The 27,813-nt window shown below is 37.9% G+C and overlaps 1 protein-coding gene and 1 long non-coding RNA gene across 2 annotated transcripts; one reads left to right on the plus strand and one right to left on the minus strand.

Moving 5' to 3' along the window:
* The first annotated feature begins 335 nt into the window (after window positions 1-335).
* Window positions 336-27,141, plus strand: DLD (dihydrolipoamide dehydrogenase). Its single transcript, XM_006185307.3, has 14 exons — window positions 336-492; window positions 1,953-2,031; window positions 9,721-9,800; window positions 10,280-10,348; window positions 11,129-11,198; window positions 12,587-12,687; window positions 12,995-13,138; window positions 13,509-13,610; window positions 23,305-23,495; window positions 24,159-24,329; window positions 24,639-24,828; window positions 25,255-25,392; window positions 26,239-26,328; window positions 26,418-27,141. Exons 1-14 carry the CDS (start codon window positions 454-456, stop codon window positions 26,481-26,483), a joined length of 1,530 nt encoding a protein of 509 aa, XP_006185369.2. The 5' UTR covers window positions 336-453; the 3' UTR covers window positions 26,484-27,141.
* LOC116665044 lies at window positions 26,923-27,726 on the minus strand. The gene is made up of 2 exons (XR_004321632.1): window positions 27,525-27,726; window positions 26,923-27,489 (listed from the first exon to the last, which is right to left on the minus strand). It is a non-coding gene; the product is annotated as an uncharacterized LOC116665044 (long non-coding RNA).
* Window positions 27,727-27,813: the final 87 nt, after the last annotated feature.

Raw genomic sequence — 27,813 nt, forward strand, 5'->3', positions numbered from 1 at the left:
CTTGAGGGTATTGTTTAACCTCTCAGGGCCTCATCCAAGAAGTGGAAATACTCGTAATCCTTCATACAGTTAAGGACAATGCCTGGAAAATGCTGAGATTCCTCAGCCTAGCACAATCAAGAACTTGTGAAGGTTTACTTTCTGTAGCGTGCATTAAGCCAACAACAGTTTTATTTATTTCGTTTTCCAAGGGTTAATGTCACACTGCAATTCCGGACACTCTACTACCCGTAAAATGGTCCCTCTATCCTCGCTGCCACAAAGCACTACGCTCTTTACGACAGTGTACGACGCCGAGCCTGGCAGCCCGGCACCGCGCGGGCCAATCGCGTTGCTCCTGACCAATGACGTAAGCCGCGCTTGTGCATGCGCAGGGCGGGGAGACCTTGGCGAGGCTGCGGCGACGGTGAGCGGAGGTGAAAACCTTGGAGGAAAGGAGAGTCTAGCGGCGAGATGCAGAGCTGGAGTCGCGTGTACTCTTCTTTGGCCAAGGTGGGGGCAGACTGGGTGGAGTCGTGCTGAGCCAGAGGCACAGAGAGGCCGCTGACGGCGTCCGGGGTGCGGCCTGACTGGAGCGGGTGGGAGAGGCCGGCGGCCAGGCCTGGACCACCTGCGGCTCCGCCCCTGAACCGGCTCAGCCCCGGCGGCGGCTCCGAGGCGGAGGCCTGGGCTGCGGAGAGGCCCCGCCGGTTGTGTGATGGTCAGCAGTCACTCACAGCCCCCTCCAAGCCTGGGCCGTGGGACCTGGGGGTCCCACGGAGTCCTTTCCAGCTTGGAGGAAGTTGAGTCGCCCTTGCCCTGTATGGTCGACTCTTCACACCTTTTCCTACTTCTCATCCCGGCCCCTGCGTGGCCTGTCCGTAGTGGGCAGGTAACCTTCGGGCCAGCGCTTGAAAGCCCTAGACCGAGTCAGCCCTAACAAGTAGCCCTAGCAAATCCTCAAAGGTGCCTTCGGTGTTTGCAGCTATAAGCTAGTGTCCGTTGACTTCCCTCTTAGAAGCTTGTATTTTTAATTGTAGCGGCTTATCGTCAAGACAGCTTTACCTTTTCATCTACGTATCAGTTACAGCCAGATTGTATGTATGCGGGATTGTGGCAGGATACTATACTGATGGAGGCCTTAGGAATAATAACAGCGATCCAACTCTTTGTTCCAAAGATGAGTTGCCTGTGTTCCCCAAAGTTAATGTCACATGCTAGAAGTCATACTTTTAGTGAAAAGCGGAGCTAGGACTAAAGCTCAGGACTGACATCTAGTCTGCTGTGCTTTGGTCTGCTGTCTTGACCTTAGGTGCAAGAATTGCGTTGGAATGGATAAAGTTAACTCGATCAGTGTAGGTTTTGTCACTGCCTTCTGTTTACCTGCTATTTGCTCTGTTTCTCTGTGCCTCAGTGTCTTAGTTTGAAATAGTAGCCATCCATTTTTAGAGATTGTTGTGGAGATTATGGTGCAGTTTGTAAAACTGTAGTAGCTCTTGAATACGAGTACATCACTTTGCATTTTCCTGAGGTATCTTGTCTCATCTTCATAGATTGTACATGGTAGAGTTGAGTTAGGAAACAATAATTACGTGTGAAAGGACTATCATAGTGCAGATTATTCGACTACTTAAGCTAGAGCTTTGAAAGTTTTAATTACGACATTAAAATGATTCTTGGCACTAAAAACCTAGCCATGCTTACTGAAAATTTAAGAAAACTTAGCACCATTGAGTAACATTTTTTAGTTAGGTTAAATATGAGATGATTTGTTGGATATTCATAGTAATAAGTGTGGCAAGTTGATTGTTATGGAAGAGGAGAAATTGCTAATGTAACCTGTGTGGCAGTGGAAGATACATTAATAATCATTGCTTGCTTCATTTGCCTAAAATCATTGTTTTCATGGACCTTCAGTAGTTTTATGTTTTGAATTTTTATTTTGCATAATAGAAACATTTTCTTTCTTTCAGAGAGGCCATTTCAGTCGAATATCTCATGGTCTGCAAGGAGTTTCTGCAGTGCCGCTGAGAACTTATGCAGATCAACCAAGTAAGTATTCAATGAAAGTTTTTCCTCAAAATAGCTCATATTTCCTTTGTGTTGAAATGTAAAAGCAAGTGAATATTAGAATAACTAATAATAAAGTAAGCAGCCGTAGAATTCACTTGTTCACATATTCATTCACTTAAATGCTGATTGAGCAGCTAATGTGTTCCAGGTGGTGAACAAGGCAGAGCCCTGCTCTTTTGGAACCTAGAGCCCGGTGGTAAAAGACAAGCAGTACACAAGTAACAGGGAGATATTTTGGGAAGTGACTGCAAATTAAACCCGGTAATTGGGAGGAGAGGAGGCTGTTTTAGGTAGGGTGGCAGGACTTCTCTACGCAGGGGCCTGAGTGAAGTGAGGGAGTGAAAAGTTTATTTTAGGCAGAAGGAAACAGCAGTGAGAAGGGTCTGAGATGAGAATTAGCTTGTGAGGTTTAAGGAATTGCAAGAAGGCTGGTTTAGCTGGAGCAGAGACCCCTAGAGTGTAAAATCAGAGAGGTAGGCAGGGATCAGATCATGGAGGGTTTAGGAGCCAGGCCAGGATTTACTCCAGGTGTGATGCGGAACCACTGAAGGGTTTTGAGCAAGGCAGAGATTTTGTAAGTTTGAACTTAAAAAGTTACTTCTGTCCACTGGGTAAGATTGAGTGTGTTAGTTGCTTAACACTTTTTGGAATGGTGAGATGACTTTTGCGTGCTAAATGGAAATCTTGATGGGCTTAGAGAAGCATGCTTTAATTAATTAGTTAATTAATTAATTTTCTGGGGGGAGGTAATTAGGTTTACTTTTTTTTTTTTTTTTTTTTGATGGAGATACTGGGTGTTGAATCCAGGACCTCGTGTATGCTAGGCACGCGCTTTACCACTGAGCTATACCCACCCCCGAGAAGCACACTTTAAAGACGAGAAAGATATACCCTGAAAGGATGCTATGGATTATGGATATTTTCTTCATTATACCTTTTTCTATTTTTGAAGTTTCTAAAGGATTTGTGTTTTTTAAGGTATTTAAAATAGGAAGTTAATGGATTTATAGTAAGATATTTTGGCCTCCCAGTATGAAGGCTATTGATTATTTGAAATGATCTATTTTGACATTTACTCGATTTGCCCATATAATCATAAGTAAAGTTGCACATGTCTTAAACCTTCATTGTAGAAACCTTTAGCTGGGGGGAACTGTGGCCATGAGTCTCTCTGCATGTGAAATAATTTTATCCTGTATCCTTAAGCTGTTGTCAAACTATTATCATTTTGCATATTTTATTCCTGGAAGAAAGAGTAGGAGGATTCTGGTCACTAATGACTAACAATGGGGGATTTATTCTGGATTTGAGCAGGTCAAGTCCTTTAAAAAATACTAATTTGATGATAAGAGAAAAAGTTGGACCCATTATACCCTTTGTCCCCCTGTTCCCCCAGCTTTATTGAGCTATAAGGCATATTGTCTCTTTTGTTAAATGGGAATATTACTTACTTGTCTCAACTCAACAGGAGAAATACTAGATTTTCATTTCCAAAACCTACAATTAAAGACTTCATGGCTAATTCTACACCTGTGGTATTATGTATTCAACAAATATTTATTCAGTACCTTCTGTTTGCCAGGCAGTCCCTGAGCAGGAGCTTAGATTGTAGTGGAGCAAGGATAACTGAGCACTCATGAATCAAACATTTTAGTGATCCTTGACATCTAGTAGAGTATAAATCCCTTGGTACCTGTGCAGGTGCAGTGTGTGAAGTCTTTCGACAAAATAACAAGCATTTTCTATACATATTTATATTCATCTGAGGCAGGTAATTAGTGGCTGTCTTTTCCTCAAGAATGCACACTTCTTTAGGGCCAGGTCTGTGACTGTTTAGCACTGACAGTGGTACAGTGGGTACTCGATACATATTTATTGAATAAATGAACCCTGGAACCACATCTATTGTAATTAATGCTCCATCACAAGCGTCCAGTGTGGTGTCTGGTACACAGTTAAGTACCCAGCAACAGTAACAGTAACTGATGCACTGAGGGCTTACTCTGTCTCAGGCACAGCCTTTAGTCCTAGTGGCCATCCTGCAAGGTGTGAGCTACTATTTTATCCATTTTATAAATGGAGGAGCTGAATCGAGAGAGGTTAGCCAGGAAACGACAGAGCTGGTAAAAGTCTTCTGACTCTAGAGCTTAGACTCTTGATCCCGTTTCTGTTTGGCCTGCTTCCTTAGATGAGCATTGGCTGACCAGCTTGAGGAGTTCGAAGCTTATTATGATACAGTCCCTGTTACAGCATCTGGGAGATGTTTGAATATGCACCAAGTTCATCACGATTTGAAAAGTATTGTGTGGTGTTGTTGATACGATCCATTTCAAGACAGGAGTGGACTTACAGCACTTCACTAGTCACACTTACTACATTCATTTATTCATTCATTATTTCAACAGATACGGAATTTCTACTGTGTGCTAGTTATTGGGCTAGTTGCTGGGATGCAGCAGTGAACAAGCCAGACAAGATGCAGCTTTATAGCTTACAGTACATTTGGGAAAGATAAACATTCAGTGAACAGAATTGTGACAAGGACTCCACAGACTAAGCATAGGGAGCTATGAAATCTATACACGGTTGGGAATGGTCACGGGCACTTTCCTAAGGAAATGATGTTGATATCTGAAAAGGGTTGAGGTGGGAGTGGGTTTGGGCAGAAGTGTTCCAGGTAGAAGGAACGGCCTTTGGGGATATTTCGTGTGAGAAGGAGGGTAGTGCATTTGAGGAGCTTGAAAAGGGCCCGTGTAACTGAAATGTGTTGGAGATCCAGATTGTGAAAGACCCTGATTCTTTTTTTTAAGGGAAGTTGGAAGTCACTGAAGTGTTTTAAGCAGGGGCGTGAGATGATCAAATTTGTTTTTAAAGCTCATTCTGGTTGCAGATTGGCATTTTTGTTGTAATGCTTTTTCTTTCTCATTAGACTACAGGAACCAGGGCTCTGTCATTTATTTATAGGTAGCCCAGGAGCTTAGAATAGTGTCTGCAATGTGAAATGCACGCTGCGGCATTTCTTTCTAGGGAGATGGGACAGAATGCATGGATGGACCAGCAAAATTTGGTGCTGCATTATTGCTTCCTGGTATTGGTGGGGTGGGCAGAATGTGGTGGGAGATGAGGCTGGAGAAATCGTTACTAAAGAGATTTGGATGATGTGTTTGGGAACTTGGACCATAAAAAGAGACAGAAAAACCAATGAAGGGCAAGAGAATGAGGTCTGAATTGGGTTTTAGCGGGGCTAGCAGTGTGGGGGAATTATGGAGGCTGGGAATGAACTGGAGGCTGCAGGACTGAAGTTTGGAGGTGGAGCTGAGAGAAGCAGCATTTATCGTGTGCCTAGTATGCACCTGGCATCCTCCCGGGGTCTTGACATACTTCATCTCTGACCTCTCAACCCTGGGGTGTAGATATTACCATCACTATTATCCCTGTGTTGGGTCAAAGCCCAGAGAGATTTAAATAATTTGCCCAAGAATTTAAGAGATGGTAGAGCTCATTTTTGAAGTCTTTGTTTTACTTCAGATCCTTTCTTCTTTTACTGTGTTTCTCTTTCCTTATCAACTAGGAGGTTGTACGGTTATGATGAGAAAGTGATTGAAGATTTTAGAAGCCGAGCAGTTTTTGGTGATCACAAGTATAGGGTGTGACTACGGAAACAGACTGAAGATTAAGGCTATTGTTAATTTTAAACACCACCCCTACCCCCCAACAAGACAACGACAAATAAACCTTACCAAACAGCTCTTATACTCATTTAGTGAATTTGGTAATTAATGATTATTGCCTTAGGGTGTTTCTTTCCCTATTCCCTTTTTTTTTTCTTTCTAAAAATAATCTTGGTTTATGTCCATTTTGATATGTGCCTATTTTCCCTAACTATAATGTAAAGTTTTTGAAGGCAGTGATGATTTCCTCATAGGGTAGGCATTCATGAACATTAGATTTCATTCTGATACTGGAGACCTTCTTGCTATCTTACTTGGAATTCCTGATTGCCCTGGAGAGTATGGGATCTTCCAAGTGATTGGAAGGCATGGTTGTGTAGGAGCAGTAGGCTTTTGAATCTCAAGAACTTGGTTTGAATCCTGGCTGGATCACTTACTAGATGTGCAACCTTATGCAAGTTATTTAGTTACCCTCGGCCTTATTTTTTCCTTCCCTGTCAGGTGACAGTAATAACCGTGTAACTGAGATGTCCTGAGGCTTAAATAAGACAACGAGAAGCATTTAGCTCACTGCCTGGCCTGTAGTAAGTTACCCAAGTGGCAGATACTATTGCAGGCTAACTTCTTAATGTTGTATAATTTGATGATTACAATTGATTTGTAACCCAACACCTTTATTTCAGTGGCAGCCTTAGTAATGTGGTGTCCTTATTTTCCCTATAATGGTTTAAGTAACAGATTTAGAGTAACTTTCAGAGCACTTTTTCTTACTTTTTCAGTGTATTTCATGGCATTGACTGATTGAGTCAGTCACCTCTCATTGTACCCCAGGATTTTTTTAAGTATGAACCTGATAGATTTCTCCCAGTATTTTATTGCCACCTGAAATGCAGACAGCTATCCAGCTGTCTTTTGCCATTTTTGCTTAGTCATCCTTCTCTTATGCTATCAATTGGTATATTCTTTTCAGTTTTTCTTTTTCATTTTTAAAGGCTGATGCTAATTTTGTAAAATTTTCCATGAGATGTCCCTAAGTAAATGTATGTTTAACTACTTTACTGTATCCTAATTTTTAAAAATATGTATGGGAACCCAATTAAGTAATGCTTCTTGACAAGGAGATGGTGAGTCAGAATCACGTGTTGTAAACTTTCACTTGCAAGCAGCCTTGGGTAAAGGTGAGAGCTACCTGGTTTATGTTTCTAATATGTTATCGTGAAAAATTGCAGACATTTAGAAATTGGCAAGAATTTTACATGGAACACCCATAGATTCTTCATATTTTACCATCTTAATTGTGACTTACCTGTTCTCCACATACGTATCCATCCATTCATCTTACTTTTTTGATGCATTTCAAAGTAAGTTGTAGACATTGGTATATTTCTCCTAAATAATGGCTTATTTTTGAAGCTTTGCACTGGATCATAGCCTCCTATACTTGCAGCTGACAAATTTTTAGATGAAGACTTTTTTCCCTTCATCTTTGTGTTTCCTAGCACGTTAGTGGGATTCTGACGGCATGGTACGTCCAGTATCGTCAGTGCAAAGTGAACTTTTTTCTGATATTTTTTAAATACTATTTAAAAAGATCTAAGATTACATAGTAAATTGGGAAATAAAATACAAGTTTTTTTGCTTTTCTGTGTTTATAATATACAGATTTATTGAGTAAATCTAATCTAAAAAGGTGTTAAAAATTCAGCAAAGGAACCCATTTTGTAGCTTTTACTTATATTACTGTGAAATTAAAAATTAGAACCCAAATTAAGGGATACTGTTTAGGTCATCATTTGGTTCAAGGTTTGAAAATAGAAATGCATTTTATTATATACTTAATTCTGAACATGAATGAGTGAACCAAGCAGTGCAGCCAAAAAGCACAAATAGATCAGTAGAAATTGAAGCAGTAGTTTTATCATGAATTGGACTAGCTGTATTTTTTCACGTATCGAGTATTCTCAATTATCACGTGGTGTAACCAAGGAGAACTGATATAACCAGTACTTTGGTTTATTCAGTAGGAAGATTCTTAGACTTTGTGGATAACTGGGTTGGATAACTTGTTAGTTGTCTTCCAACACAAAACTTCTGTGATTCTGTTCAGGCCAGCAAAGGTCTTTTGAATGATACTACAGTCGCATTTGTGTTTTGTCAGTGAGGGGGTGATAAGTTAAAATTGCCGTCTTTGTAGGTCAGCCTGTAGTTATTATATAGCGAATACTTATGTACGTTCCAGGTACTATGTTAAGCCATTTACATACATTGTTTATTCTGTATTATGACCCCAGATAGGTTTTTTGTGCTCTTTATTTTGCAGATGAGGAATCTGAAAGTGAAGCAGGTTAAATTACGCACTGAAGGTCAGATAGCTGGTAATTAGAAAGCTTGATTATTGCTCTCCGGGATAGTTTTAAATTGAGGAATGGAGAAGTATTGAATGATGGAAAGACCACTGGAAGGAGAGACAGAAAGTTAATTTTGTCTCTGGCGCATAGTAGCCAGATGACCTTGGGCAACGTAATTGACCTCTCTGAACTTAGTGTTTTTTATCTGTAGAATGTCAGGTGTACGCAGTCCTTACCTTCTCATAGGAAGTCCTGAGACTCAAACGTGACAGTGAAGTGGGCGGAAAGGGGGCAGGGCACAACCATTGAAGGAATGACACAGCAGCTGAGGACAGGACACACTGGTTAGGACCAAGATGGCGGAAGATCTGACTTTCAGTAGACCTTGAGCCTCCTGGCACACCCACAGGCGCGTGACAGTTCCTAGGCTGACCATAAAAGGGCAAAAAGGGGGTTGGTGGTGTTTCCTGGAAATTCTCACCCCTTCCCCAAAGTAGTTGGAATAGTCTTCCTACTCATTAGGATATGAAATTATTGAGCCCATAAAATGTAATAACTCCACACCTCGCTCTCTCTCTCACCTTCCGAGAAGGCCCGCACTCTGTCTATGGAGTGTGCGTCTACTTCTGCTTTAAAGTACACACTCCCACACCTCTCAGCCTCTCTCCCTCTCACCTGAGGTGGCCCACATTCTGCCTATGGAGTTTGTATCTCCTAAGCTGTTTACCCTTCTGAGTGAGACAGACCCTGCTTCCTGTGAAATACGTCTCTGAATAAACTTCCCTTCACTTTACTGTGCCTTGCTCTTGAGTTCTTCCTGTGTGAGGCAAGAACCTAGTCTCCCACAATAGTATATGTGAAAGTGTGTTATAAACTGCTAAATGCTGGAGTAACTGAGGTTGTAAGAACAGTGGAGGGGAAGGAGAAAGGAGGCTTCTCTAACTCTTAACAGTTATTGTTGCTTTATTTAATGTTGAATTGCGAGTGGGAATACCTTGGACTTATTTTTACATTTGTATCATAATTATTGTATTCCTAAAGCTGCTAATCAAAGTTAATTTTCAGTTTCTTGTCTTTATATGATAAATGTCCAGAATAGCTCATCAAATGTTCTGTTTAGCCTGTTATCTTAAACTACACAGTTTATCTTTATTCAAATACAGTCCAAAAGGTATTTGCCATGTGTTATAGGGAAGCAGATTTTCTTCCCCTGATATCTTAGCAGTTGAGTACCTGAAAGGGGTGTAAGCAGCCTTAAATCTGTTGAGAGTACCAAGGTATTATACGAAATTAATTTATCTAACCCTAACGTCAGTCATTTAAGCCAGTAAATGACAGAAAAATTAAGTCCCGTGGTCACAGAGCTAAGTGGCAAGAGCTGAGATTTGAAGCCAGGTATGTCACATCCCAGAGCTCAGGCTCTTTCCTGTGTATAGACGTGTCACTAAATGCCTGTCCTGAGCTGCTTTCGGGTACAGCAAAGAGCATCAGGTACCTAGGAATAAAAAGTACTGTGTAAAAAATGCTGGTTACTTGCACATTCTTGGAGGTTTAAAATGCAAGAGTTTTTTTTGTTTGTTTTTCAAAGTTACTGTTTTGGGTCAGTATTAAGTAATTTACTGTTTTATATCGATGTGCTTTTATTGCAGTTGATGCTGATGTAACAGTGATAGGCTCTGGTCCTGGAGGATATGTCGCTGCTATTAAAGCCGCCCAGTTAGGCTTCAGGGTAAGGTTTAGATTCACATTAGGTGTTGATTCATTTTCATTTGGGAAGAGTTGATCATAGTTACAAAATACTTTGCTGCTTATTAATAATGGAAACTAATTTTTTAATTCTATAAATTATATTTAGGCCTGAGACTAATGAAGATTGAGGGTTATTCGGTTGAAGTATTTTCATGAAATGGAAAGAAAAGTCATTATTTTTTCCCTCCCCCCAGTACTTTTCGTTTTGGCTTCTAATCACACTTTGGAAGATACAATAATAGAATTAAAAGTATGTATTTGGTTGTTAAATCTTTTAGGGTAATTCACTTTGGGGTTAGTATTATTCAAATAATAAATTATAAAGGAATCTGTATCTCATTTTCACAAACACAGCTGGAGTAGTGTGCTTTGTACAATTAAGACAGATACATTTGGAATTTTAGTGAACTGAAACAATTCAGGTTATAATGCAGTAAATAATGTATTTTTTGGTTGTAGACAGTCTGCGTTGAGAAAAATGAAACACTTGGTGGAACATGCTTGAATGTTGGTTGTATTCCTTCTAAGGTGAGCATATGTTTTATACAGTGCAGAAATCTTTTCATTAGCCACCAACTAGAAGGTTACATTGAGATCAGAATATTAAGCTAATTAAGCTAATACAGTTATAAAAAAAAATAACCCATAGATGATTTAAAAAAAATGTATGTTTTTCCTTGGTAAGACTGTCACCAGTCTGCCATACATTCCTGAAATAACTTCTTGTCTCAGAATGCCTAGCCTTTCCATTCAAACAGTCTCTGATGTTCCATTTTTTTCTCTAGCTTTCCTTTCAGTGAAACAGATAATAGGTGGTAAATTCTTCTTTTAAGCCCTTTATGTGTGAAAACGTGACTGCCTTTTTCACCTGCTGTTCTGAAGTGTGTACTTAATCTTTTGCTTTCAAAAAAAAAAGTAAAGATGTTTTTAACAAATTCATACTGTATAGCACAGGAACTATACTCAATATCTTGTAGTGACCTATAATGAAAAAGAATATGAAAAGGAATATAGGTGTGTATTTGTAGGACTGAAACATGCTGGACACCAGAAATTGATAAAACATTGTAAACTGAGTATATGTCAATAAAAAAGAATGCAAATCTTTAAAAAAAGATGTTTTGTTTCTCATTCTTTTTTGTTGAATGTTTAAGTCGTTATTGTTTGTCTTAGATTCATTACATAAGAACAGAAACTGAATTGGTACGGTCCTATGTACTATTTCATGTAGAGAATGTCATTTCATAAGTGTTTTTTGATTATATATAGTCTGAATGTTTGATAATTTAGTCTTTTTATTTCCTTTAGGCTTTATTAAATAACTCTCATTATTACCATTTGGCCCATGGAAGAGATTTTGCATCTAGGGGAATTGAAAGTATGTATATCTTTCATATTCAGCAATGTTATCCACTTAACTTTAAGTCTTCTGGTTAAGGACTTACGTGTGTCTAATGAGTGTGTAATATGTTTAGTGAGGAAAGAGTAAGAAAAAATCTAAAAAATGTGGAGACATTTATTTAAGAAAGAAGGCTTAACTTCATATTTCTACTGTGACATCTGTTCCTTTGCCAACTTGAGTGTGTGTGTGGAGTCAGTTTTCATTCCCTGAAACCTAGAGATCACTAAGGGGCACCGGATTCCTGAGTGCAATGGGCAGATACCGGTGAAGGAAGGCAGGTCTGCCTAAGTTGGTGGTGGTGGAAGGAGATGCAGGGAGAGAGGGAGGGACGTGCATAGTGGGAAAGGACACTTGGTAACATTTTAATGTGGTATGTTGTATCTTCTGCCATTCTTTATGGGCTGTTTTAATTTCATCCTTTCTCTCCCAAGTATTGTTGGCAGAACCGTCCATGAGGGTAGTCTGTTCTAGGAAGGGCCAAAACACACCTTGGCAGGGTAGGGGTGAGAGGTGTTAATTTTCCTTCATCTGTTTCTTTGTAGCAGTAGGTTTCTGAAAGATGGGTCTGTAGTGTAGGCAGACTGATAGGTATAGGGGTGACGTATAGACATTAAAGCAAATACATTAAACTAGATGTCAAGTTGAATCAAAACCATCTGTGCTTATCCACCAAAGAAAGAAGAGACAGGGTTAGTCAGAGACCTGCATTGTAGGCAAAACTTGATGTTCTAGTTCTGTAACCATAGTTAATCAAATCTGTCAGGGGCTGTTTCCTCTTCTCTAAGATACGTGTTAGTTGCATGAGCTGATTTCTAAGATACTCTTCTGAAGTTCTATTGAGTTGAGCTTCTTTATCTTACTGTTGCTTCAGAGTTCTCTTCTGAGTTAAATGAATGATTAAAATCTAGTTGATTAAACTCTTTTATACTAAGCTTCTGTATTTGAAGTTTTCAGATGTGTATTTTCAGTAGTTTTTGTTTCATGAAATTGAGCATTTCCTTTTATTTAAAATTTCCAGTGATGGTTTACTTTATTACTTAAATCTCTTCCAGACTGATAATCATCATAAGGTGTTTGGAGAATACGTTGTCACAGTGGGGTATAATGTTTTATTTTGGGCTTTGTTTTTCCTGAAGGTAGACTTTTTACAGGGTATGGTAGATTCTGTTACTGTGATAGGATGCTTTTGGCCTGTTGTCCACTACAATTACTATATCAGTTACTAAATTAAAACATTTTAATATTGCCTTTTGTACAGTTCTGTAGGCATTAGGTTAATTTTTCAGACCTTGATTTGTGAAAAATAATCACACATTGCTTCAGGAATTTAGCCAAGGACTAAAGATTTATTTAACAAATTATAGTGTCTGAAGTTCGCTTGAATTTAGAGAAGATGATGGAGCAGAAGAATAATGCAGTAAAAGCTTTAACGGGTGGAATTGCCCACTTATTCAAACAGAATAAGGTCAGTGTGTTTAATGTTCAGATTTTTGCTTTATTTTATATTCACATAGAACATTGCTTTACGCTGACAGTGATGCTGTTAGAGCTTGGCTGCTGGGGGATATTTATTTAATTTAAAACAGCATGTTAACCTGAAATGACTTCCCTGATACATAAAACAAAATCTTTGCTGCTCCATGTATAGCATTACTAAGGAAGGCAGCATTTTGTATTGTAAAGTATTTAACAGTTTTTTTCTTACTAATCGTATTTGTTTATCCAAAAAATCATTTTAAACTTTGTGAATTTATAAACATTACTTTATTAAGGTTGTTCATGTGAATGGCTATGGAAAGATAACTGGGAAAACTCAGGTCACCGCTACGAAAGCCGATGGCAGCACTCAAGTTATTGACACAAAGAACATTCTTATAGCCACAGGTTCAGAAGTTTCTCCTTTTCCTGGAATTACGGTATTTACACGTTTTATAGCTCTCACACCCTTCCTTCAGAAATGTATTTTATAAACTACTTTATGCTGTATATAGACTTTGAGAGATTTCTGACTGAAGTACTATATGCTGACAGTCATTCAGCTTTAGGAAATTGGCCCGTCTTTATTCCGCAGTGATCTTGACCAGAAATAGAACACTTTATATTAAGATATATTTGAATTCAGTGTGAAGTTAAAATTGACCATTTTAGTTTGAAATGCTGAATGATAAAATTTCAGGCAAGCAGTTTTAATGGGTTTTGATAAAAATGAGTAAACGGATAGAAGTCATAAATAGGTCAAAACAAATAAGTGACTTAGTGTCTTTTCTTTTCTTTTTCATATTATAGATTGACGAAGATACAATAGTGTCATCTACAGGTGCTTTGTCTTTAAAAAAAGTTCCGGAAAAGATGGTTGTCATTGGTGCAGGAGTAATTGGTGTAGAATTGGTAAGTGATGTTTTTTTCTGCCTCTTTATATTCCCGTGGAGTTGGAAAGGGTTTAATGATGCTCTTTACATAGCATCACAAGTAGATCAGACTGTTTACCTAAACACTTCTAGTAGTAAAGAGTTATCAAGACAGTCTATTTATGTAATCATTCGTTATTAGAACATTCTCTTTTATTTTGAAATCTGCTTCCCTGTATCTTCCACTCTTCCTGTTCCCTAGAACTGGACTAATTTTTAAAAATCTGCCAGCCTTTCAGATATTTAAATCTGCCAGCCCTTCAGCAGACAGCTCTTCTTCTGAGCAGACTGCATTTCAGATAAAGACATGATCTGGCTCTTCTCTGCCTCTCCGTCCTCTTCTCCCTTCCCCTTAAGTTTCAGAGATGTCACATACTTGCAGTTCTCTGAGTACTATGCTGTTTTGAGGCTTCTGCCTGCCTTCTTGTCCCTCCTTGTCCATCTGGCAACTTTCTTGTATGTCCAGTGACCTCTTTACATTTTAGGTACCTTTCCAGGGCCATTTTACCTCGTAATCACCAAGAATTGATCTAGTTTGGAATCACAAATTCAGACATTTTATTCTCTAACCGTAACCTCCTTTCTTACTCAGTTATTCCTGTTAGACAGGCTCAGTAACTATCAAGTTTTCTAGTCCACAGATCCCTCTGTGTTTTTGCTGTCTGCCCTTTCCCATCTTGACTGCTTTCCCGATCAACGTCGATTCCTTAGTCCTTCACTTTAACCACTTTCTTACAGGTGTTCTTGAGTCCCTTGCCTTGCTGTCCTGTCGTACCTGCTTGGCAGAACTCTGGTCCTGGTTGAATTCAGCTGTCTGCCTTTTTTATGCTATACTCAGGGTATTGACTATACCAGGAAAAAAAACACACATCCTGCAGATGAGTACCTGTGTAAACGCTTGGGCACAAATCTCAACAGGAACCTCAGCCTTGCTGACAACCCCGTTATTCCCCTAGCTGGTGCACTCTCCTGGTGTCTGCGCTGGCTGTTTCGCTTCCCACCTGTCTCACACTTCTGCCAGCACACTGTCTTCCCTTCCCTGCAGGTGACCTTGTTGCCTAAATACCACCTAAGAGAGAAACCATCAGATGAGAACTCCCTCAACCTGATGCCCCAGCTTTGAAGAGATTTTTGCCTGTTGTTCCACCTGTTCTCTTGATCTTCTCTCCTGTAACTTTGGAATTGCTTTTTTCTCTAAGACTGAGCCCTGTACTTGGTGGTGCGTCATCTGCCTTTTCAGGGATTTTGTTTTGTGGTTTTTGTATTTTTTTTAGTCTTCAAACTCCCCTACTTTTGAGCCCTCTCTGGGGCACCTGTGTGCATCCATACACGCCAAGATGCATTTGCACTCACAGACACAGGCTGTGTACACAAAAATAAGCCTTCTCTTGATTCTGTGTCCTCCAGTTGCTAATTGCCCTCTCACTTTGTCTCCACACCCAGACTTCTTGAAAGAGATGTTGACGCTGTATTTCATCAGCTCCTTTCATTGCAGTCCTTGGCTTCTTGTGCCATCAGATTGCTCTTGACAGGCCATGAATGGATTTATTGCTCAGTCCAGTTGACTGTTTTCTTCACTGCTTTATTTGGTAGCAAACAGCATTGCTGACTTGCTTGCCTTTGAAACTTTTCCCTTAATTTCTCTAACCAAACCACACTCAGGGTTTTGCACCTCCCCTTCGGGCTGGCTTCTCCGTCTTCTGTGTGGGTTCCCTTTCTCAGCCTTCCCTTTAATTGTTAGTCTTACTCTAGGTTCTGTCTCAGGGTTCTAGCCCAGATCCTTTTTGTCTTTCCACAGGGTACTCTCTTTACTCTTATCTCAGTTACCCAAGGACTCTTACATATTTGCAGCCTAATCCTTTCTCCTTGCTTCCGGACTTTATATCTGAATGCTTTCTAGCTACTCTTATTTGTGGGTCTCACAGGCACTCAGTTCAATAAGTGTGTAACTTAAGCTTTCTCTCCCTCCTCTGCCCCCAAAATACAAAATGAAACAAAACCTATTTCTTTTCTAACATTTCCCACAACAGTGAGTGGTACTGTCATCCATCTAGAGGCCTAAACGAGTTTGGGAATCATGTGACTCTTCTAATGCCTTTGTCCCCATATTGTCAGTCAGTCTACTTCCTAGTGTGATCCTACCTGATAGATACCTCATGTGTGTATCCCCTTTTTCATGCATTTGCTTAGGACCCAGTTCAGGCCAGGATCATATCTCAAACTGGGTTTTTCTGACTTTTCCAGTTTCTAATCTGTTCTCCTCAGAGTGGCTGGATTGATTTTTCTGTAACACAAATGTAATGATGTCCCTTCCCTGCTAAAAGTTTTCAGTGACTCAAAATAGCACTAGGATAAGTTCAAACTCTTTCTTTCCTTTTTTTTTTTTTCTTAAAGTATAGTAGATTTATAATATTGTGTTAATTTTATGTGTACAGGAAAGTGATTCAATGTTTCATATATATATATATTTCATATTATTTTCCATTATAGGTTATTAAAAGATACTGAATATTGTTTGCTATGTTATGCAGTAAATCCTTGTTGCCTGTCTGTTTTCTGTATTGTGGTTTGTATCTGTTAATCCCATACTTCTAATTTATCTGCCCCCTCCTTTGGTATCAAAAATCTTTTGAGTCTGTTTGTGTTTTATATATGCATTCATTTGTATTTAGATTCCACATATAAGTGATATATCATACAGTATTTGTCTTTCTCTGTCTGACTTACTTCACTTAGTATGATATTCTTTAGGTCCACCCTTTTTGCTCTAAATGGCAGAATTTCATCCTTTTTTATGGCTGAGTGCGTGTGTGTGTGTGTGTATATATATATATATATTTAGAATCCTCTTTAAGTTTTATCATTTATTCATATGTCTTGGTATGGGTCTGTTTGGGTTCATCTTGTATCTGGCTATTTGCTTCCTTTTATTTTGGGAAGTTTTCAGCCATAATTTCTTTTTTTCTTTCATTTTTCAGCTTTATTAGGTAGAATTTGTTCCAGTTTGATTGCATATATACAATATATTGCATGTAAATACATATATACAATATACTGCACATATTTTAAAAAATTTATATGTATGTACTGTTCATTGTTTCTAAGAATAGTTTAGAGCTTTCGCTTTTTAAACTTACATAGTTATCAAAGGAATAAAGCCAAACACAAAATGAGAATCAACAGAAGGCAGTAATCATAAAGGACAGTCAAATGTGCTCACACATATTCAAGAAATCAGTCATCTAAGTTATAAATAATAAATAGTTCATTTGTGTCCCTTATTTTTTTAGATTCCACATATAAGTGATATCATATGGCATTTTTCTTTCTCTTTCCTACCCACTTCATTTAGAATGATGATCTCCAGTTACATCCATGTTGCTGCAAATGGCATTATTTTATTTTTTATGGCTGAGTAATATTCGTGTGTGTGTGTGTGTTCATCTGTTGGACATTTGGGTTGTTTCCATATCTTGGTTACTGTAAATAGTGCTACTGTGTACATTGGGGTGCATTTGTTTTTTGAATTATATTTTTCTCTGGGTATATGCCTAAGAGTGGGATTGTTGGATTACATAGTAAGTCTATTTTTAGTTTTTTAAGGAACCTCCATACTGTCCTCCATAGTGACTGCACGAATCTACACTCCACCAACAGTGTAGGAGGGTTCCCTTTTCTCCACACCGTCTCCAGCAATATCACTTGTAGACTTTTTAATGATGGCCATTCTGGCTGGTGTGAGGTAATACCTCATTGTAGTTTTAATTTGCATTTCTCTGACAATTAATGATGCTGAGCATTTTTTCATGTGTCTATTGGCCATTTGTATGTCTTCACTGGAGAATTGCTTGTTTAGGTCTTCTGCCCACTTTTGGATTGGGTTGCTTTTTTTTTTTTTTTTTTTTTTTGATATTAAGGTGTATGAGTTGTTTGTATATTTTGGAAATTAGTCCCTTGTTGGTCACATCATTTGCAAATATTCTCTCCCGTTCTGTAGATTGTCTTTTTGTTTTGTTGATAGTATCCTTAGCTGTACAAAAGCTATTAAGTTTAATTAGATCCCATTTGTTTAGTTTTGCTTTTATTTCCATTATTGCAGGAGCTGGTTCAAAAATATATTGCTGTGATTAATGTCCATGAGTGTTCTGCCTATGTTTTCCTCTAGAAGTTTTACAGTATCTGATCTTATTTTTAAATCTTTAAGCCATTTTGAGTTTATTTTTGTGTATGGTATTAGAGAATGTTCTAATTTCAGTCTTTTACAGGTAGCTGTCCAGTTTTCCCAGCACCACTTATTAAAGAGATTGTCTTTTCTCCCTTGTATATTCTTGCCTCCTATGGTCATACACCATAAGTGCATGGTTTATTTCTGGACTTCTATCCTGTTCCGCTGATCTGTGTGTCTGTTTTTGTGCCAGTACCATATGATTTTGATTACTATAGCTTTGTAGTATAGTCTTAAGTCAGGGCACATGATTCCCCCAGCTCTGTTCTTCTTTTTCAAGATTGTTTTGGCTGTTCAAGGTCTTTGTGTTTCCATACAAATTTAACATTTTTTGTTCCAGCCCTGTGAAGAATGTCATTGGTAATTTGATAGGGATTGCATTGAATCTATATATTGCCTTTGGCAGTATGACCATTTTAACAATATTGATTCTTCCAATCCAGGAACACGGTGTATCTTTCCATTTGTTTATATCATCTTCAATTTCCTTAGTGTCTTACAGTTTTCAGAGCATAGGTCTTTTCCTCCTTGGGTAGGTTTATCCCTAGGTATTTTATTCTTTTTGGTACGATAGTAAATGGTATTGTTTCCTTAATTTCTTTTTCTTCTATTTTGTTGTCAGTGTATAGAAATGCACTTGATTTCTGAGTATTAATTTTATATCCTGCAACTTTACCAAATTCATTGATGAGTTCTAGTAGTCTTCTGGTCGCTTCTTTAGGATTTTCTATGTATAGTATCATGTCATCTGCAAACAGTGACAGTTTTAATTCTTTGTTTACAATTTGGATTCCTTTTATTTCTTTTTCTTCTGTGATTGCTGTCACTAGGACTTCCAAAACTATGTTGAATAAAAGTGGCAAGAGTGGGCATCCTTGTCTTGCTCTTGATCTTAGAGGAAATGCTTTCAACTTTTCACTCTAATGATGTTAGCTGTGGGTTTGTCATATGTGGCCTTTAATATTACGTTGAGGTATGTTTCCTCTGTGCCTACTTTCTGTAGAGTTTTTATCATAAATGGATGTTGAATTTTATCAAAAGCTTTTTCCTCATGCATTGAGAATGAGCATATGGTTTTTATTCTTCAGTTTGTTAATGTGGTGTATCACATTGATTGATTTACAGCTATTGAAAAATCCCTCCATCCCTGGGAAAAATCCCACTCACTGGTGTATGATCCTTTTAATGCATTGTTAGAATCTAATTGCTAGTATTTTGTTGAGAATTTTTGCATCTATATTCATAAGTGATACTGGCTTGTAATTTTCTTTTTTTGTGTGATGTCTTTGTCTGGTTTTGGTATCAGGGTGATGATGGCCTCATAGAATGAGTTTGGAAGTGTTCCTTCCTCTGCAAATTTTTGGGAAAATTTCAGAAGAATAGATGTTAACTCTTCTCTAAATGTTTGGTAGAATTCACCTGTGAAGCCATTTGGTCCTGGACTTTTGTTTATTGGGAGTTTTAAAATTACTGATTCAATTTCAGTACTGGTAATTGGTCTGTTAATATTGTCTGTTCATAATTTCTTCAAATGCATTTTAGATTTCCTTCTCTTTTTCTTCTCCTTCTGGGACCCCTATTGTGTGTACGTTGGCATGCTTTATATTATTTTGTATATTTCTTTTTTTTTTTTTCCAATTTCTTTCTGCATGCTGTTCTGATTGGATTATTTTGGAGAGAATGTCTTTTCATCTTTTGATATGTATAATATACTTTTAATGTAATCCTTTAAGAGGGTTTTTTTTTTTTTTTAAAGCATATGTTGACTTGTAGTCAGATGAAAACCTCACATCTTTTGCTTGAGGAATTCTAATTTTTTAAAACGTAAATAAAGGTCTTTGAACTTTTATCTTTTTTTAAGTGATAATACCTTTTAATATTCAGAAATAAAAATACTATTTTCATCTCCCTCTTTCACCTCTTTTTTCTTCTTTTCCAGTTTTATTATGTAAAATTATTACAATTTGACTGCACAAACATTATATTGCGTGTAAATACATACAAACAGTATAGTGCACATTTTTTCAGTTTTCATATGTGTACTAATTATTGTTTCTAAGAACAGATTAGATCTTTAGCTTTTTAAACTTACATAGTTATCAAAGGAATAAAACCAACTACAAAATAAGAAACAACAGAATGCAGTAACCCAGTCATAAAGGACAGTCAGATGTGCTTACACATATTCAAGACCTTTATCCTTTCTTTAATCTTGTTCACTTGCACACATTATTCCAGTCTGTTTCTTTGTCTTGATTCTGTCGCTTACACTTAACTGCTGTTTCTTGCTTTATGTAAATCATAAATTGGAGAAGCATGTTAACTAAGGCACGTAGTCCATCATCTGATCTAAAATTGGTTAATCGATCATTCTCTGGTGTCATCCACTGTCAGTACTAAGTATTGAAAAACCATCTAATACTGCAGTCTTTAACCAGTTACAAATGTATTTGAGTCTCCATTGATCCATCACATCTACAAGATATGATGAGATTTTCTTTCTTTTTTTTGGACACCTTGCTGATATCAAGGTATACTACATTAACCAGCCCAGAAGAATCTTCAGAAAATAAAGTATAGGCAGTTTACATGACCCGTTTGAAACATTTGTGGTACTGTCTAATGATTGTCCAACTGGCTGTTTAATAGTCTCTTCTAGTATTTAGCAGGGATTGACCTCCACTCCACATTTCAGAATCTGTTCTCTTTTTAGAATCTCTTCTTTTCCACTTTTGAAAATTTAGGCAACGTTTGCCTGTCTGCTACCTTTTGGCAATTTTCTAATACTACTTAAGTTCCCAGAGTTCACTGACTGTCTCTATTATCTAAGTTCTGTAATCTAACTTATTTGATTTGGGAATTAATTTGTCCAAAATGACTGATTGTTCTGATCTTGGGTTTCACTTCTTGCTTAGTGGTATCTCTCCTATTCACTCTACTTTGAAAATTTTTCTCATAGATGGATAAAACAAGCAAGAAAAAAGGACTAACAGATTTCCCTTCTTCTGTTGGTCAATAGAATAATATCGCCAAGCAATAATTCAGCTTTGCTTTACGATTTGTACAAGCCTTTGATCATTTCAAGCATCTTGACACAGTGTTCTATGTGCCTGTTACTATATTGAATTTTTTACATGTCTTTTTAAAAATTTAGGCTTAATAGAGAACTTCCTACGTAGTCCTATATATCTCTTTACTTTCTCATAAAGATTATTTGTATGACTTATTTTTTATAGTTTATCTTCCTCCATTACAATTTAATGTAGTGCTTTAAAGAATGTAATGAATTTCAGTTCTGCCACTTAATGACTTTATGTCCCTGTTAAATTCACTACCCTCTCTGAACTAGTTGATTCATTATAAAAACGGGGATAAGAATAACTGCCTTATAAGATTTTGTTGGGATTTAATAAGGTTAATACGTTTAAAACCCATAACATAGTGCCTGGCGTCTAATAAGCTCTAAGTGAATGGTATAGATGTTACTGGAGTTTTCCTATCTCTAGGGATTTCAAGGTCAGCTTTCCTGAAGAGCAGGACACTTGTCTGGCTGTGCTGACTCCCCACTTTGAATTACACACTTTGAGATGATGCTTCTTATCATTTCCACACTCTTACTATTCTGATTTAGATTCAGAAGAGTGGTTCCTTTTTTAAAAAACATTTTTATTGAGGTATAATTCACATATCATATAGTTCACCCATTTGAAGTGTACAGTCACTGGTTTTTAGTATATTCAGAGTTGTGCAGGTGTCACCACGAACTCCAGATCATTTTCATCACCCCAGAAAGAAACCCTGTGCCCATTAGTAGTCATTCTCCATTCCTCCCTTCTCCCAGCCCTTGGGAACTACTCATCTACCTGCTGTGTCTGTGGATTTGCCTGTTCTGGACAGTTCATATAAATGGAATTCCTACAGCACGTGGCGTTTTGTATCTGACTTCTTTCACTTAGTACATTGTTCTCAAGGTTCATGTATACTTCATTTCTCCTGATGGCCAAGTAATACTCTGTATTATGGATATAGCACGTTTTGTTTACTCGTTCATTGGTTGAACATTTGGGTTGTTTCCACTTTGGAACTAGTATGAATAATGCTGCTGTGAACATTTGTGTACAAGTTTTTGTGTGACCATCTGTTTTCATTTCTCCTGAATATATACCTAGGAGTGTAATTGTTGGGTCAGATGGTAATTCTGTGTTTAACCCCTAGAGGAACTCTCTTTTCCAAAATGGCTACATCATTTTACACCCGCCCACTGCTAAAGCAGTGTAAATTTCAGCTGCTCCGTTTGCTCGCCAGTAGTTGGTGGTGGTTTTGTTTGTTTTTGAGCTGTTCTGACTGGTGTGTAGTAGTAACTCAATTGTGGTTTTAATTTGCAGTTTTCTAGTGGCTTGTAATGTCGAACATATATGTGCTTTTTGCCATCTCTGTCTTCTTTTGGTGAAGTGCCTGCATAAATATTTCCTCTTTTTTATTGGGTTTGTTTGTTTTGTTACTGAGTTTTGAGAATTCTTTATGTAATCTGAATATATCTTTTATCAGATGTTTTGCAAATATTTCTTCCCAGCCCCTGGTTTCTTTTTTGTGTTCGTAATACTGACATTTGGAGAGAGGTTTTTCATTTTGATGAAGTCTAATTTTCCTTTTTTTAATTTTATGGATTGTGCTTTTAGTGGTGTAGCTAGGAAATCTTTGCCTAACTCAGGGTCACAAAGGTTCTCTCCTGTGTTTTCTTCTAGACGTTTTGTAGTCTTGGGTTTTATATTTAGCTCCGTGACCCATTTTGAATTAATTTTTGTGTATGCTTGTTACTGGATTTTTCATGTCGCTGTATTGCCTCTAGTTAACTCAGCTCTCACCCCAAAAACTCATGAAATTTTTAAACCAGTTTAATATTTTGCAAATAGCAGTAATAGCAATAAGATGTTACTTCTTCCCCTAAGGACCGTCCTGCCCACGTGTTCCTTTTGCTGGACGAGTTACCTGTGTATTTCATTCCCTCTCTCCAAGTCTGTGTGCAGATGTCACTCCCAGTGAGTCTTCCCTACCCACGCTGTTTAAAACTGTAACCCCTCTCCTTTCAGTCGTCTGGTTCTACCTCCTGCTTTGTTTTTCTCATAGCACTTTACTATCCTCTGCCTGAACTTTACTTAATTGTCTCTCCTTTCAGAATTCAGGGTCCCTCAGGGCGGTGTTTTGTTCACTGATATATGCCTACCACCTAAAGTGGTGCCTAGCGTACAGTAGGTGCCCAGTAAGTGTTGAGTGAGTGAATAAATATATGAAGTTATACATACTTGCCACAGTTTTAAACCTCGGAGCTTCTAATAGGGACATTAACACAGGAAAATAATCTTACAATAAATTATTTAAGATGATTTTTTCAAACATTTGCTATAGAAACTTTTATTTTTATGATCATTTTTTAAAAAATTATCTGCAGGGTTCAGTTTGGCAAAGACTTGGTGCAGACGTGACCGCAGTTGAGTTTTTGGGTCATGTTGGTGGGATTGGAATTGATATGGAGATATCCAAAAACTTTCAACGCATCCTTCAAAAGCAAGGATTTAAATTTAAAATGAACACGAAAGTTACTGGTGCTACGAAGAAGTCAGATGGAAAAATCGATGTATCGTAAGTGTGCTGCATCTGCTTTTGATGGGATGCCTTGCTGTGTGTTTCTTTAAGAAGAAACTCAGGTTTTAGAATCAGATTTTTAAATAACTTAATACCATTTTATTGCATGGTATGTAACTCAGTATTGCTTGGTAAATCTGTCCATTGAAATTCATGATCACATTGATGCTAGAAAAATTAATCCAGTGTTCTCATGTGTAACGTCCTTTTTCATAGTATGCATTTAGAAAAATTTAAACTATTCAATATTCAGTATTCAATAAAATAACTCCATATTTTTATTGACAGATACATGAGGAAATCAGTAATAATTAGATTGCTTACTGTGTGCCTGGCTTTCTGTTTATTTAATACTGAAATAACTTGCCTAAGGTTGCATTGCTGGTGGGGACAGAGCCACTGCTTGAACCTGGTCTGTCGCACTCTAAGACCTGTGTTCTTAACCCGTGTTCCCCTGCCTGTTGTGAGATTTTAATGACGGACCTCTAGAGGATTATGTACATTTTTTATTGCCTGACCCTTATGTTTGTTGTATTTGTAACAAACTTACATTGTTAGAAGTGTCATCAATACCTGAGAAGTGTCTGGTCTTAAATTCCCAAGTCTGTCAGCTATTCACGGAGATGTGTGTCTAACAGATGTGTACTGTTCACTGTCTAGCATTGAAGCTGCTTCTGGTGGTAAAGCTGAGGTTATCACTTGTGATGTACTCCTGGTTTGCATTGGCCGACGACCCTTTACTCAGAATTTGGGACTAGAAGAACTTGGAATTGAACTAGATCCTAGAGGTAGAATTCCAGTGAATACTAGATTCCAAACTAAAATTCCAAAGTAAGTTGGATATTTATCTGTATTTTCAGTCATTGAAAAATTTCAGACACTGTTTTGAAAATAAGACTTTTGTCATGCTTAAAAAATGCATTGGCTTTAAGGAAGAACTAAACTTAGCATGTGAAAGCAAAAATTAGTTGAATTTTTCATTACCCAAGATTAAAACCTGAACTCATAGATATTTGAAGAGCTTTATTTGGCTTTTTTGGTGGCTTAACTGGAAACTTAAATTTTTTGTTACCATGGCGTAACTGAAGATGAGTGTCTGTGATTTCAGAAGTTCACTGTTTCTTTTGATCTCTGTGGCAGCATCTATGCAATTGGTGATGTGGTTGCCGGCCCAATGCTGGCACACAAAGCAGAGGATGAAGGCATCATCTGTGTTGAAGGGATGGCCGGGGGCGCCGTGCACATTGACTACAGTTGTGTCCCGTCGGTGATCTACACACACCCTGAAGTTGCCTGGGTTGGCAAATCGGAAGAGCAGTTGAAAGAAGAGGTAATCCTGAACGCAGGTGGTTTCACTCTAATGTGGGAACTGGGTTAATGACACAGGTGGCTGAGAATCCTTTTGGTATTGCATTAATGCATTTTAATAACTAGAACGTTATAGGTCAGTTTGTGTGTTTTTTACTTTGCTAGTATCATCAAGGAGCTCACTCACTTGCCTGTATTCCTTAAAAATGAGTCATTCTAGAGCTCTTATCTTTAGCTTTGAAATATATCCCCGGGGACTGACATTTGCATTTGCTTGTGTTTGTATCCAAAATATTTATCAGTAACAAGCCTTTTGGTCTTTCCTTCTGTGTGCTTTGTGAAGAACTGCCTTCTTGGGATTGGTTTTCTGAACAAATGGTAGAAGATTTTACCAAAGGGGAACGAACTCTTTCAGAGTTTATGTAGGTTCTCATTTTCTCTCTCACAGGGTGTTGAGTACAAAGTTGGGAAATTCCCATTTGCTGCTAACAGCAGAGCGAAGACCAATGCTGACACAGACGGCATGGTGAAGATTATTGGGCAGAAGTCGACAGACAGAGTATTGGGAGCACATATTCTCGGACCTGTGAGTACTGGGAAAGCAGTGCAATTTAGATTAATTTAAAACCACCTGGCGTTTACCTTCTGAGGTTGTTACTTACTAGCAAAGGTTTGAATGTGGCCTCTTTGTGCATCGTTTTCTAGGACAGTACCGCCAGCACTCACCGTCCTGCCCACCAGATGGGCTGCTCTGTGCTGCAGCTCAGATTGTCCATTATTCCTCTAAAACGCAGACCAGGCCACTTGCCTGCTTAAAACTCTCTAGCGGTCCTTTGAACTTCAGACTTACACACAAGGCCCCCCTCAATCTGGTCCTGACTATCTTTCTCTGAAGTCATCTCTCCACCCATTTTGTGTGTGTGTGTGTGTGTGTGTGTGTGCTTTGTGCTTACTGTACCCTTTGCTTAGAATCGTCTGCCTCCAGATCTTTGCATGGCAGGATGATTATTCAGGTCTCTGCTCCAATGTTACCTTCTAAGAGAAGCTTTTCCTACCGCTGCATGTGAAGTGTGCCCTCTGCTGGGTGTCTGATGTGTCAGTAGTGATAACAGAACATTTACTCTGGAACAGTTTTTCCCTAAATATGTGCATTAACTTTAATTTTCACAACCCTGTGAGGTAAGTGTTGCTGTTCCCATTTTGGAGGTGAATAAACAGAATGAGGCACAGAGTCAGCAAGCGGTTGATGTGGTAAGTGGCAGGATTGGCATCGAGGCCACCTGGCTCCAGGTCCCAAGCTCTTAACTTGTGTGCTGCTTTATCTGTTAACTGCCTCCAGTCAGGAAAAGCTTAACTGTTACAGTCTCTCCTATCAGAAGGTAGTCGTCTTTGCCATGGAAACAAAATTACTTCTTGGTGTATTATCTTAAAGGGTGCCGGTGAAATGATAAATGAAGCCGCTCTTGCACTGGAATATGGAGCGTCCTGTGAAGATATAGCCAGAGTCTGTCACGCACATCCGGTAAGTGAGCATCCACAGTTAACGGCTGCCTACATTGTCTTCTGACCCACAGACCCTTGGTTTTTAATTTTGAATTTCTTCCCTTGCAGACCTTATCAGAAGCTTTCAGAGAAGCAAACCTGGCGGCATCATTTGGCAAATCAATCAACTTTTAAATTAGAAGATTATATTTTTCTGAAATTTCCCAGGAGCTTTTTGTAGAGGTCACATTTCTGAACAGGAAATGCTCAGAGCGCCAAAAATTTCTAGGACTGAATTATGAAACTTTTGGAATGTATTTAATAGGCTTGGACAGAATGGAATAATCTCATCTATTTTAAATATTTTGTTTCAGTGCATTCATATTGCAGAAAAAAGCTATGTATAGTAGCATCCTGGAAAATTTCATGCTGTTTATGAATGGTTCAACTTCACTCAGTTTATGTTAACTAGGTTTTGTTTCTGATACAGTAAAGTTGGATTTACTTACATGGATGGAGCTGGAGTATGGTAATGTGAACAGCTGTGTTTGAAGCAAGGTGATCAAGTTATTTTAAACTTGGTTTTCACATTGGAAGCAGTCATTAGAATAAGTTGAAAACATACATCAACAACTTGTAAATAAAAAATGGTCTCTTTTATTTAATCCCCAGATTCTTGGAGTTTAGAGCTAGAATTTATGTGTTTAGATTTTTAAGATTCCATCGAGGTCCACAGTCTGAGGTATTGTTACATACAGTTAACCAAATTAAGGTGGCATATCTATAAAATTCAAATATTAAATGGAGAACCAATGTATCACAGTGGGAAATAAACACGTCTTAAATACTCACATACTGGTTATTCTGAGTGGATGTCTAGATGGTCCTCATTTTTTATGACTATCTCTAGTGTGTATATTCTTATTACTTTTTATAATTACTTTTATATGTCTGGGTGTATCTTTTTTCCATAGTGTAGGACAGTATTAAGGCATTTAAAAGGTTACTCTGTTACCTGTTTTAGTGATACCAGCTAAATGTTTAGCATAATTATTGGAGAAACAACATAAGGGAAAAGTGAATTTCCGTGTATTCTGGCTGGCTATGTCTTTAAACACTTAATGACAAAGTATTAAGTACTAAATGGGCTTTTGCATATGAGAAGTAAATTTAAAAATCATTTCAGATTCATTAAGTAGTTCTTAAATTTGAGATAGATGGCTTTATATAGCATACTTTCTTTAAGTACTGAAATATGCAAACCCGATGTTCACTTGATTGCAATTTAAAGGTTATATAATCATAATGAAGGTTGGAGAATGTAAGTTTTTTAGTAGAAAGCTGTATGGAATAAGATACCATCAGTCGATCATAGATAAAAGGGAAATGTTTAGTAGTCTTTAGGTTTTAATTTTTATATATGTGCGTGTGTCTCCGATTTTCCTTTATGGTCATTATGAAGGGATATATTTTAAAGAAGCTGGATTCTGCTATGTAGGTGAAACATACTGAATTTCTTCTTAGG

This window comes from Camelus ferus, chromosome 7 (genome assembly GCF_009834535.1).
Source record: "Camelus ferus isolate YT-003-E chromosome 7, BCGSAC_Cfer_1.0, whole genome shotgun sequence".
In the NCBI taxonomy this organism is placed as follows: domain Eukaryota; kingdom Metazoa; phylum Chordata; class Mammalia; order Artiodactyla; family Camelidae; genus Camelus; species Camelus ferus.

Bases quoted from the DNA above. Each gene is read 5' to 3' on its own strand.
- DLD (XM_006185307.3), top strand. From the start codon at position 454: ATGCAGAGCTGGAGTCGCGTGTACTCTTCTTTGGCCAAG. The intron at 10,349-11,128 runs GTGAGCATATGT...TATTTCCTTTAG, and splicing joins TTGGTTGTATTCCTTCTAAG to GCTTTATTAAATAACTCTCA. The intron at 11,199-12,586 runs GTATGTATATCT...AACAAATTATAG, and splicing joins TGCATCTAGGGGAATTGAAA to TGTCTGAAGTTCGCTTGAAT.